This window comes from Meriones unguiculatus, chromosome 4 (assembly GCF_030254825.1).
Source record: "Meriones unguiculatus strain TT.TT164.6M chromosome 4, Bangor_MerUng_6.1, whole genome shotgun sequence".
NCBI lineage: Eukaryota > Metazoa > Chordata > Mammalia > Rodentia > Muridae > Meriones > Meriones unguiculatus.
Genome location: NC_083352.1, coordinates 96,947,783 through 96,960,999, shown reverse-complemented (window position 1 = coordinate 96,960,999; position 13,217 = coordinate 96,947,783). Strand labels below are relative to the sequence as shown.

General features: G+C 49.6%; 1 protein-coding gene across 4 annotated transcripts in view; it reads left to right on the top strand.

The window, feature by feature from the left end:
• The window catches only part of Acacb (acetyl-CoA carboxylase beta), a 104,597-nt gene that overhangs the window by 8,029 nt on the left and 83,351 nt on the right, over positions 1 to 13,217 (top strand). For 2 of the 4 annotated variants that reach the window (XM_060382580.1, XM_060382583.1), the window contains exons 1-2: positions 7,364 to 7,704; positions 11,532 to 12,193. In XM_060382580.1, coding sequence (XP_060238563.1) covers positions 11,541 to 12,193 — 653 coding nt within the window. In that variant the 5' untranslated portion in view covers positions 7,364 to 7,704; positions 11,532 to 11,540. Of the gene's footprint in view, positions 1 to 7,363; positions 7,705 to 11,531; positions 12,194 to 13,217 lie in introns of those variants that run through there. The other 2 variants (XM_021634699.2, XM_060382581.1) reach the window with 1 other exon arrangement.

The window sequence follows — 13,217 nt, the reverse complement described above, 5'->3', positions numbered from 1 at the left end:
TGCACTGTTGGCAACTGGCCCGCACTTGCTGGAGCTCAGCAGCTTCCTGCACTGGTCACGGGAAGGCTCCGTGGCTCAGGCAGCAGACAGTTGTTGCTTGGGCTTGAATTGCAAGAAATAAAAATAAGCCTGAGGGGGTGTGGCTTAGTCGCTGACCATTCCCCTCACACGTGCAAGGTCCCGGGTTTGAGTATAGCGTGGGGGAAAGGAAAGGAAAGACACTAAATAAAAAGGACTTTGACTAGCATCTAGGTTGGGGGTCAGGGTTTGAGCTGCGCCGAGTGACTGAGCTTCTCTGAGCCGTGGGAAGTCAGGTAAGGACAGGCTGATGCAGTGGTGCTGCTCTGGGGTCGGAGGGATGGGGCGAGGGGCCTTGAAGGCCCTCGGCAGGCACATGTGTGTGTGAATCGGGTGTGTGCAGAGATGTCACAAAAGCAAGCAGGTGATCCTGTGCTTTGTGGAGGGGAAGCAGGCCCAGCGTGGTTGTTGACAGCTTTCTCAAACACTTTCCCGCTTGCACTCACTTGAAAACTGCCCTGGTGACCTCAGCCTCCTAAGGTAGGATTTAAAAAAAAAAAAAGAAAGGAAGGAAAGAGGGAGGGAGGGAGGAAGAGAAAGAGAGAAAGAAAGAAAAAGAAAGAAGAGAAGGAAGGAAGGGAAGAAAGGAAGGAAGGAAGGAAGGAAGGAAGGAAGGAAGGAAGGAAGGAAGGAAGGAAGGAAGGAAGAAAGGAAGAAAGGAAGAAAGGAAGAAAGGAAGAAAGGAAAGAAAGAAAGGAGGTTTGGTGTTGCATAGCTGCACACCTTAACCCCAGCATTTGGCAGGCAGAGGCAGGTGGATCTTTGTGAGTTCGAGGCCAGCCTGGTCTTCAGTGTGAGACCCTCTCTCTAAAGAAATAAGGAAAAGACCCTGAAGGTTTCCATGTGGGTACCCCGGCAACGCTTGGGCTTAGGATCGGTGCTTTTAATCAGAATAGGATTTACATGTGGAGTGAGGGGAGGGCAGGCCCAGGAACGCCTGGTTTCTCTGTTCTTTAGGGTTTCCGGGTTTGAGTGTGTGGGCTTGGCCCCCCCATGCCCTAGTCACCAGCCATCTTTGTGTGTGCCCATCTACTGATGCAGTCAGCCCCCCTCAGCTCAACACCTGCCCATCCGTGTTAGTTTTCCTTCTGCTGTAACAAAGTACCTGATGCTAGATACTTTGTAAAAAAAAAAAAAAAGTTTCTTTAACTCAGAGTTCTGAAGAGAATGAATGGTCTTGGTTTCTGTTTTGCTCTGGTAAGGGCCTTCCAGTGACATCATAGCATGGAAGATGGCATCCAGATGGGAACACATGAATATGGTGAGATAGAGGCCAGAGGGACCCAGGAGCCTGGCTCCTAAGTCGCCTGGAGACCAGCACTAGTCCCCTCTGCAGCAGGCTGTGTCTCCATAGGTTTAGTTTGCACTGGCTACACACCTTAAAGGTCCCGGCACTCACCAGCACCATCCCGGCTGGGGACAAGATCCTAGCACATGACCCTTTGGGGGCACAGCATAGCCCAGGCCATCATCTGTTCTCCCAGGCAGCTGCCATTTCCAGAGCAGGTTCCATGGAGTTTGCATAACACCGTCTCCCCGGCTTCCCATCGGGAATTGGCACAAAGTGCTACGTCACGGAAGATCCATTCCGTCCCGGCGTTTCTATTTCTATCCTGTTCTTTCCTCGGCAATAATTTAAATACTTTCACACGCTTTTCATTTCTAACTTTACACCATTTCGTATGGACACATGTGGAACCTGCCAGACAGCGGCCTTCCCACGTCAGGGTCTGTGTCTGGCTAACCTCCCACGAAGCTGTGGTGGTGACATTGATTCATTCCCCTTGGCTCCCAAGTGCAGAAACTGGACCTCCAAAAGGCAAAAGTCCAGCTTGGTTCATGCCATTGCTTGGTGCTCAGTTTGTGCCTGGGTTCGTTCATTCATTCATTCATTCATTCATTCATTCATTCAGTGCTACTATCAAGCACCTACTATATGTTTAGTTCCAAGCCAGGCACAAGGATCCAAAAGCAATTGTCCCTATGGGCCATCTTGCTGTGAGGGAAGATGGAGACATCTCCCATCCTGCCCTGCCCCCCACTTCCCTGCATGTGCTCCACCAGTCACCATGGTGGAGTCTGTGCCTATCAGCCATAGTTGAGGTGGCCTGAGCCAGGAGAGAACATGGCTACAGGGCTTGAAGGTGCTAAGTACGCAGCCAGCAGGGTGTGGGAGATGGGAGTGGCCTCTCAGCAGAGGCCAGGGCTGGAAGGGCCCTTGACCCCTGCCGCGCCCTCCTGCCCAACGAGCCTGTTAGACCTCTGAGGATGGCAGGGTCACCTCTGCAAGCTTCTGGCACTGCTCTCTGTCAATGAACTCAGGAGACTCCTTTTTCCTGAGGGCTTGTGTGGCAGCAGTTTGAGGATGGTGACCTTTCTTGCCGATGTCTTATTATCCTTTTGTGGCAATTCACCAAGGGCAAGAGAGATAATGTTAGAAGTAAACTCCAGCCAGGCATGGTGGTGCACTCCGGGGAGGCAGATGCAGGCAGAGCTCTGTGCGTTCAAGGCCAGTCTGGTCTACAGAGTGAGTTCCAGGACAGCCAGGGCTATAGAGAGAGACCCTGTCTCGGACAAACACACACACAGGGAATAAGTTTGGCCTCAGAAGTTTCCCAGAAGCACCCAGAAACAAGAGGGAGTCAGATGGGGCGTGGCATAGGCATAGAGAGACTGGTGCTCACCCCGGGGCAGTTTTTGACCCTCAGGCCACTCGGCTTCATTTCTGGAGACATTTTGAAAATCCAAAATGAACATCTATGGCCTTATGTACTCATATACGTAGGCGTGTGCCTGTCATAGCACTTGTGGGGACTCAGAGGACAACTTGTGGGTCTCTCCTTCTACCAGGTGGGCCCTGGGCTCGAACTCAGGTCACCTCAGGCTTGGCAGCAGTTGTGCTTATCTGTGGAGCCGTCTTGGTTGGCCCTGGAGACTGTTTTTTGGTTTTCACAACTGAGGGAACACAAACTAATGTCACCTGTTGGGCAGAGCAGGGCTGTGCACTGTAAGGCCCAGGGCAGGCCTGTGCGAAACGCCCCACTCAAAATTCCCTAGCCCTAGATGTCGATGGCACCTCGATTCAGACCCCCGGGGACTGGGGTGGAGGTGAGCTCAGCATCAGGAAGAAGCCTGGATCTAGTTCTTCCTGAGATCGAGTTTAGTGGGATCGCTGGATCTCATGGTAGTTTGGGGGGCTTACCCACTTATTTATGTATTTGAGACAAGAGTCCCTAGTGAGCTAGCCTCCAGCTCACTGTGGCTGAGAATAACCTTGAACTCCTCGTCCTCTTGCCTCCACCTCTCCTTGACTGGAGGTGGGCTTGCACCTCCATGCCTAGCGCTCAGTACTGTGTTCTCTTTTTGTTTCTGTTCTGTTCTACGGGGTCTCTCATGCCATCTTAGCTGCCCGGAGCAGGCTGGCCTCGAGCTAACAGAGCTCCGCCTGTCTCTGCATGTGCCTCATTCCTTGCACACTGAGTCCTTCTGAGGACCCGCTCCACACTGCCCTCCTCAGCACTGGCTTCATGTTAAATTCCCAGCAGCAGCGGGCAGTGCACTCTCACCCACGCTTGCCTTTTTGGTTTTTGTTTTGCCCCTGTTAGCTTTCCATTGCTATAAAGAACTGAGGTCGGTGAGAAAAGAAAAGGTTTGTTTTGCCTTGACGTATTGGAGGTTCCAGTTCAACATCAATGTCCCCTCCGCTTGGGCCATTAATATTTTTCTGCCATTTTAGGGTAGGGATATAGCGTGGGGCCTCCTGCTCGGTCCCTGGGCCACATTCCCAGCCCACGGTAGGCCCCCGGACAAGGCAGAGCACCGTGGCCGGACAGCATGAGCATGCGAAGGTCCACAAGGCTCATCTCAGCCAGGAAAGTGCTGGCTTTTGAGGCCATGCCCTGGGGACCCAATGACTCCCCCTGGGCCCCGCCTCCTAAAGCTTCCACATATTCTGAGGAGCACCACACTGGACGTGCAGGGAGCACCCGTCAAAACTATCGTATGAGCTCCTGTGTGTTCTTTGTCTTTCTGTCCCTATCTGTCTCCGTTATGACCATCCTACTGTACGTGTCATTGTTGTTTCGCTTTTTTTTTGTTGTTGTTGTTGTTGTTTTGCTTTTAAATTATTTCTTTTTATTACTTTTTAAAAAGTGTGTGGGTACTTCGTCTGCATGTGTGTTTATACACCATGTGAGTGCCTGGTGCTTTCACAGGCCAGAAAAGGGTGTTGGATCCACTGGAATTGGAGTTATAGATGGTATGAGCAGCCATATTCATGCTGGGAAGAACCACCAGGACTTCTAACCTCTGAGCTCTCTCTCTAGCACCTGCTGTGGTTATATTTGGTGTGTGTGAGTGTGTGTGTGTGTGTGTGTGTGTGTGTGTGTGTGTGCAGAGCTTATGGTGGCCAGAAGGGGGCAGTGGATCTTCTGGAGCAGGAGTTTCAGGCAGTTGTGATTTTCCTGAGATGGGTGCTGGACCTGAACTCGGGTTCCTTGCAAGAGCGGTATGGAGATTTGAACAGGCATGGCGCCCGTAGACTAATATTTGACTATTTGATTCCCGGTTTTGGATGGCTTAGGTGGGATTAGGAAGTATGATCTTGTTGGAGGAGGTGTGTCACTGCAAGTGGCCTTTGGGGTTTCAAAAGCCCATCCACGCCCAGTCTAGCTTTCTCTTGGTGTCCAAAAGCTCCCAGCTACTGCTCCAGCGCCATGCCCACCTCGCTGCTGCCATGCTTCCTGCCATGATGGACTAACCCCTCTGAAACTGTAAGCAGGCCTTCAATTAAATGCTTTTGTTTTTGAGACAGGGTTTCAGTGTGTAGCCCTGACTGTCCTGGACACACTTTGTAGACCAGGCTGGCCTTGAACTCACAGAGATCAGCCTGCCTCTGCCTCTCAGTGCTGAGTCACCACCGCCTGGCTAATGCTTTCTTTTATAAGTTGCCATTTTCATGGTGTCTGCTCACAATAATGGAACACTGAGAGAAAAAGCTCTTAACTGCTGAGCCAGCTCTCCAAGCACTAGATCCAGTATCTTTGATGTGCTCATTGGCCATTTTTATGTCTCCTTTGTGAAATGTCTCAAGTCCCACTTTCAGTTGCAGTATATTTTTGTTGTTGTTGGTTGTAGGAGCTCTTTATATATTCTAGACACTCATCCTCGTCAGAATATGGTTTGCAAATGCTTTTCTGATTTTGAGGATTATCTTTCCAATTTTCCAATGAAACAGTGATTTTTTTTTTTTACAAGGTTTGGGGGTTTATTTTGTTTTATCTTTTAAGTCTTTTTGGGACAGGGTCTCAGTGTATAGTTTAGACTGGTCTGAAATTCACAGTCCTTGCGGCAGGGAAGATGGCACAGCGAGTGAAATATTTGTCAGCATCCACATAAACAAGCTTGGTTGCTATGGCTCCTGCCTTAACTCCAGCAGTTGGAAGCGCAGATGGAATTTGAGTATCAAGCCAGTTGGCCAGACAGTCAATCTTAGCAAACTCTGGGTTCTCTAGGCAGCCAATCAGCAAGCTCTGGGTTTGCTAGACTGCTTGGAGACGTCATGCAATGCCAACCTCGGGCTTCCACATACATGTGTACATGAGTGAGCATGCACCCAGGCACACGTCACCACATGCACTACACATGCCATTTGAGAGAGTGTGTGTGTGTGTGTGTCGACGCGCGTGTGCACCGGGGTGCGCATGGAGGTCAGACGACGTCAGCAGATGTCTGCCCTCTCCTTCCACCATGTGGGTTAAGGGAACGGAACTCACTGAGCTGTCTCGCCAGCCCAGACCTTAAAACATTCGATGAAGCCAAATTTATCGGTCTCTAACTGTTGCTCCTATCTTTCGAGCCGTACCCAAGAATCCGTTACCAGACCCTCACGGTGGAGGGGTGTGGGTTTCCCAGACTTCCCGAAGCAAGGCCTTTGCCCTGCTTTGAGTCCATTGCGATGCCACGTGGGGCGGAGGCCCAGCCTCATGGTCTGTGTCGTGAGGAACAAATCGTTCCGGCACAGCGAGCAGGGCTGAGTCTTCTTCGCCTCGCCACGGACGTGGCCTCTGTCTGAATCTCACTGCTGTGCCCTTCCCCTCGCACGAACACCACCATGCACTGTCTCCCCGGTACTTGTTTTGTTTGGAAGTGGGGATCAAACCTGGGGTCTCGTGCGTGCCACGCAAGCCCTGCCACGGGGCTGTCTCCCTGGCACAGCAGGAAGTTCGGAAACTGGGAATGGTTTCTGACTTGAGAAAAAGAGCGTTTGAGACAGGGTTTCGTATAGCCCAAGCTGTCATCAGAATCTCCATCCACGTAGCCTGTGATGGCCCTGAGCTTCTGACCCTTCTTCCTCTGCCTTCCACAAGCTGCGATTCTAGACTTGTGCCATCATCCAGGAGTTTACGCAGAGGTAGGGACTGAACCCCGGGCCCTGTGCGTGCCAGGCACAGTGCCCAGGGACCCTCACCCTCAGCCCTTTCTCCTTTCAAACATTGTTTTGCCTACCATGCTCGTCATTTTGCATCAGTCTTTGTGCCACTTTGGGTGGCATGGCTAGCTCAGCAGCGGCGGGTTTTCCAACCTGGGAGCGTGGCGTGCTTGTGATGTTTCTAGTGCTGGGTATACACATCTCCCGACTTCCTCGGCTCCATTTTTATTCATGTCATTGCCGATTGGATCTCAGCTGGCTCGTTGCTCACGTGTAGGAACCTGATGGATTCGGGGAGGGTGATTGTTTTGGTCCTACAAATTAAACTTATTGCCTCTAGTCGTTCTCAGTTTCTCTCTGTCTGTCATCCCCCAACTCCTGGATCTTTGGGACTGTCTGTGTAGGGCCATACCTTCTGTGGATAGCCTGGTTTTCCCTTCTCCTCTTCGTGCAGGCGCTTGCTCTGGCTAGAACCCCTGTTCCAGTGGCTGTCCCAGTTTTGGCTCTGGTCATGGGGGGAGGGGGCACACATCATTGTTATCTTGAGGCGTTCTGCTGTTCCTGGTTCCTTGTCTTTTTTTAAATCAGGAAAAGCTGTTAGAAATTATAATTTTTTTTGGGGGGGGCACCAAAAAATGACCATGAGATGACCATGTGATCTCTGTTTTGTGCCACTAATTGTGACATGTCACTCTGACGTTGAGTCACCCTTGACTTGCTTTTCCTTAAAAAGAAATTTGATGACCTTAAAGGAAAATAAAACCTCAATCTATGGCTTACCCAGAACCAGAGCCTTGCCAGCAGTTTAGGGAGCCGGCTGCCAAGCGGTCATGAGGGCTTCACATGGCTCCAACATCTCCAGGAAAACTTGACAACTCTTCCCCTTTCCCTAAAGAACATCGTGTTGAAATCACGAAGGAACCAAAGAAGATGCCAGTTAGATACTACGGGGATCTGCCTGAGCCGTGCGTCCTGACTTGGTAGTGTTTCTGACAGAACCCCGACAGCACTGCTTCATCGGCTTTGCATGTGCTTGGGTTATCCCAAGGCCTTGCCTGTGCCAGGCAAGCACCCTGCCTCTCAGCTACAGCCTCAGCAGCATGCTTTGCTTCAAAGATGTCGAAACATGTTCAGGTCACCGTTTTTAAAAGATTTAATCATCTGTGTGCACGTGTGTGTACTCATGTGTGTGCAAGGTGAGTTTATGGGGGTCAGAGGACAACTTTCCTGGGGGCTCGTTCTTCGCATCTTTCTGTTGTTTTCTGAGGCAGCGTCTCTCTTATTTCTTACCCTGGGCTGCTGCACCTATGTGTTTCTGAGTGGCTCTCCTGTCTGCCTTCAGTCTCACTCACGGTAGGTGTGCTGGGATCCACATATCCAGCCCTTCACATGGGTCCCAGGCGCTGAACACAGATCTTCAGGCTTACTTAGCGTGTTTACTTGCTGAGTCATCTTCCAGGCTGTAAATCCCATATTTTCTAGGCTATTTCCTTCAGACAGGAATTATCTGCTCATCAGAGGGCAGAGCTGTGAGAGGAAGAGCTATGGATCATCAGAATTCACTCACCCCACACACACTTGCTCAGCCTGCATATGCACTAAAGCCCTAAAGGGGCTAAAGTACCCTAAAGCCCAAGGGATTTTGTTTTATCTATCTATCTATCTATCTATCTATCTATCTATCTATCTATCTATCTATCTATCCGTCTGTCTACCTACTTACCTATTTTGTTTTTTTCTCAAGACATGGTTTCTCTATGTAGCTTTGGCTGTCCTGGACTCACTCTTTTAGACCTGGCTGGCTTTGAACTCACAGCCATCGGCTTGTCTTGGCCTCTGCTGGGATTAAAGGTGTGTGCCACCAAACCTGGCTGTTTCTCCCCGACCCCCCCCCATACAGTGTTCTGCCTGCATGTGTGCCTGCATGCCAGAAGAGGGCACAAAATCTTATTATAGATGGTTAATGAGCCCCCATGTGGTTTCTGGGATTGAACTCAGGACCTTTGGGAGCCATCTCCCCACCCCACCCCAATTTTTTTAAGTGACCATTCTAGTTGTGAACACCTGGGTCAGGGTTCAGTCCCTCCTCCAGGGTGTGAGGATAGCAGTGACACTATGAGGAGGAAAAGGAAGCTATCACAGCAGCAATACCTACTATCCTGTGTGATTTATAGTACCCTGACTCTGCGGGGGACCCCAGGACCCTCCACAGATACCAAAATCCCTCCATACAGTAGTGTGCCTGCCTGATGTGGACACACAGTCCACGCATGCTCTTCTCTGGGTGGTTTATAGCCCCTGATGTGGTGTACATGCTATATAGAGAGCCGTTAGGCTGCATTGTTTAGAAAACAATGACCGAGAAGTCAGTGTGCAATGCAGATCCAATTTCTTCCAAATGTTTTTAGCATGGTTAGCTGAAACTGCAGAGAAGCTTGTGGGTGCAGGGGGCTAACAATGTAGTTAAAGTCATTTACATAACATACAAATCATTTACACAGCATACAAGCCGTTTACACAGCGCACACGCCATTTATATAGCATACAAATCATTTACATAGCACACAAGTCATTTATATGACATGCGAGTAATTCACATAGAATATAATCCACTCATGTAAAGAACAAATTAGCAGGGGCTGGAGGGCTGGCTCAGTGGTTAAGAGCACCTGCTGCTCTTGCACAGGACACAGGTTTGGTTCCCAGTACCCACATGGTGGCTCACAGCCATGCCTAACTCCAGGAGATCTGATGCTCTCATTTGACCTCCGAGGGCACCAGACACACATGTGTACATACGTACATACATACACGCAGGCAAAATTCTCACATACATGAAATAATTACATCCTAAGAGAAATTAGAACAAGCCAATGCGGTTAGTATGCTCAGAATATTGTGATGTTATCACAATCAGCACCAGAACATTTTCATCCCCCACAGAGATGGCATGTCTTTTAGCCGAGACCCCCAACCCCCTGTCTCTCAGTAACCACTCCTCTTTCTGTCTGTACGGATTGGCCTAGTGTGGACATTTGGAAGAAGCAGAATTATAACCTGTGGTTTTTTCATGTCATTGGCACAAGGTTTTCAGATTCATCCATGTCCTTCTTATGGCTGAATAATGTTCCACCGTGTGTATCTGCCACATCTTACCAGTTAAAAGATATTTGGCTTTGTATTTTGAGACAGAGTCTCCATACGTATTCCAGGCTGGCCTGGAACTCACAGGGATCCACCTGCCTCTGCCTCCTGAGTGTTGGGATTAAAGGCACGTGCCACCATGCTGGGCTGGGCCTTAAGGAACCCTTGAGTTGTTTCCACATTTTTGACGTAATAAATCATGCTTCTAGAACAAAGTTCTTTTACAGTGCATTACCTTATTTAGTTCTTTCTCATGTGTGCTTATGGTGACCGTGTGTTGTGTCCCGTCCAGCGGGAATTCAACAGGGTCCTAAAAGGGGGCTGAAAAGAATGGTATGGGACAGAGACGCGAAGAAAGAGGCCAAGTCTGTTTGTCCAATCAAAGCCTCCTTTATTAGATATTTTTACCCAACTTATATAGGGAGAAGGCAGGAAAGGGGGAAGGCTAATTTACTGCTGGAGGAGATAGCAAGAGTGCTTTCATGGCTTGAATATGACACCTTCAAGATACTGTAAGGATGTTTTCTTAAGATATCTCACGGATGCTCTAAAACTAACAGACAGATGTCCTCACAAATCTATCATCCATGACTTAGGGTCCTAGGTAACGCTTTCACTAATTGGCTTTAGGTCTCCACTAAATGACGTTTGCTCACTATTTGGCTTTGGCTTTAGTAAATAGCTTTGTCTCTGCTAAATAGCTTTGGCTTTGACTTCAGGAAATAGCTTTGGTTCCCAGCAGTGTTGGTGTGTGATCATAAAATATTTGAGAGTGTAATTTATAAAGAACAGATATGTCTTTAAAAAAGAGTTCTTTATTTAACTTTGCCTTAAAAAGATTTGTTTTTATTTTGTGTTTCTTTTATTTGTTAAGACTATAATTTTATCATTTTTTTGTTCTCTCTCCTCCCTCCAAACCTTTCCATACATCCCTTCTTGATGTCTTTCCAGTTCATGACCTCTTTTTTATTAGTTGCTGTTACATGCACATACATACATACAAACATACATACATACATACGCCTAAATACATAAGTGCAACTTCCTCAGTCTACCTAACGTCACTTGTGTGCGTTTTTGGAGCTGACCACTTGGTGTGGGATACCTAGTTGGTATGTTCTTCTTTCAGGAAGACTGTTGCTCCTTCTCTCAGAATCCTTACTTGCCTGCAGTGTTTTGGGGGTAGGGTTGAGGCCTGACGTCTTTCCCCTGACTTATTTACTTTCATTTTATTTGTATGAGCGTCTTGCCTGCATGTATGTGTGTGTACCACATGTATGCCTGGTGCATTCTGAGTGCAGAGGAGAGCAAAGGATCCCCCGAAACTGGAATTATAGATAATCGTGAGCTGCCCTGAGGGTACTGGGAGAGGAATCCAGGTCCCCTTCAAGAACGGCCTCTACTCTTAGCTGCTGAACCATTTCTCCAGCCCCGGGAATCCATCTTTCACTCCTGGTTTGAGGCTGGGAAGCCCGTGTTTTCTGAGCACCTTGTGGTGCCTCACTGCAGTGGAAACAGATGGGCAAGAAAGCAGGAGACCCAGCCCTGCGACAGCAATGCTTCCCGACCTCCGTGTTTCTTCTGATAGCTCCCCGGCACTGTTTCCCTGGGGATCACGTTCAAACCACAGCGTAGGCCCACAGCTAGGAGGTTAGCGCCATGTGCTGGGCTCCAGGGCACAGTAAGAGCTGGGATTAGAAGAGAGTCCCATCACACCTTTGCCCATCACACCTTTGCCCATCACACCTTTGCCCATCACACCTTTGCCCATCACACCTTTGCCCATCACACCTTTGCCCATCACACCTTTGCCCCACTTGCTGAGTTAGGAGAGAAATCCACGGATCGTAACCACGAACTCTCTCTCTTCTCTTGACAGGTTGCCTGAATGGTCTTGCTTCTCTTTCTAACTTGCCTGTTTTTCTCCTACCTGACTTTTTCCTGGTTAAAAATCTGGGGGAAGATGGCCGACTCTAAGCCGATCACAAACAGTAAAGTAAAAGCGAACCTCCTTCCAAGCGAAGAGTCCTTTCCAGCGTCCGGCAGGTCTGAGGGGCTACTGCAAAAACCTGGCAACTGCAGCGCTCTGTCAGAGACTCCTGGCCAGGAGGAGCTGGCCTCCTATGGAGGTCCCGGGGATGCCAGTCAGCAGAGGAATTCCCTGCCACCCTCACACCAGAAGCCTCCGAGGAACCCACTGTCTTCCAATGACACCTGGCCCTCCCCAGAACTCCAGACCAACTGGACAGTGGCCCCAGGCTCAGAGGTTCCAGAGGCCAATGGTTTGTCCTTCCCAGCCAGGCCTCCGGGCCAGCGAGCGACGTCGCCCTCCAGAGAGGACAAGAAGCAGGCACACATCAAGAGGCAGCTGATGACCAACTTTATCCTGGGCTCCTTTGATGACAACTCCTCTGATGAGGACCCCAGCGCTGGCTCCGTCAAGGACTCTTCCAGGAAGGGCAGCAGGGCTAGCCTGGGCACCCTGTCCCTGGAGGCACTGCTGAACACAAGTGATCCCGAGTCCCATGCCCCCACTATGAGGTAATGGACCTTCTCTTCATATTGGGAGTTGGGAGAGAACTTAGAATGAGATTTGTGTCCTGATGTGCATTGGGATTTCCGCCCTTCCTCGGCTCCTCCTTCCGATCTTCTAACACTTGAGGAGCACGTTGAGCGTGAACGTGTCTAATAGGCTGACAGGCAGAAGGCAAAGCCTGGCTGCCTTGCTTCCTGTTCCCCCCTTTCAGAATCACTGATTGTGCGCCTGCTGGGTGCACAGTGCCCCGTGCCAGGAAAGTGGCTTTCTAGAGCTCTCAGCCCAGCTGGGGAAGATGATCTTGTGGATGACTGGTTACCAGTTAAAGGACCCCAGGGGGTCATGGGAGCTTGCAGGGAGAGTCTGCTCTTCCTGCTTCCTAAAGAAATAGTCCTTCCTCCCTTCCCCGGTAAATGAATCCCCAGTGATTCGTAAACAGCAGAATCTCAAATTCTGGCCTTTGTTCAAACCCAAACCTGTAGAGTTACAACAAGTGTGACTACTCCAGGGTTCGAGTTGGTGACTTCTTTTTCTTTTTTAATGTTCGTGTGTGTGTGTGTGTGTGTGTATGTGTGTGTGTGTTTTCAAGTGCGTGGGCACATGTGTGCATAATGGGAGCTTGCCCATGTACCAGTACAGGTGTGGAGGTGAGAGGGCAACTCTATGGTCAGAGGGCAACTCTATGAACTCAGGAGCCATTTCATTGCCCTTCACCTTATTTTTAGGCAGGGTCTCTCTCTGAGCCTGATGCTCTCTGCTTCAGTACACCGGCTGGCATCCTCCTGTCTCTGCAACCCCAGAGCTGAGTGACAGACACCTATTACCACCTCTGGCTTGGAGCGATCCAAACTCAGGTCCTGCTGCCTTTGCAGTGAGCGATTTTCCACTGACCCACTTTCCAGTCATCTTTTTAGTTTATTTCATTTTTTTGAAGGGGTATCCTGTTGCCCAGGGTGGCCTTCCTACATAACAGAAGCTGTCCTTCCTACCTAGACCTGATCTTCCTACCTAGACCTCCTGAGTGCTGGG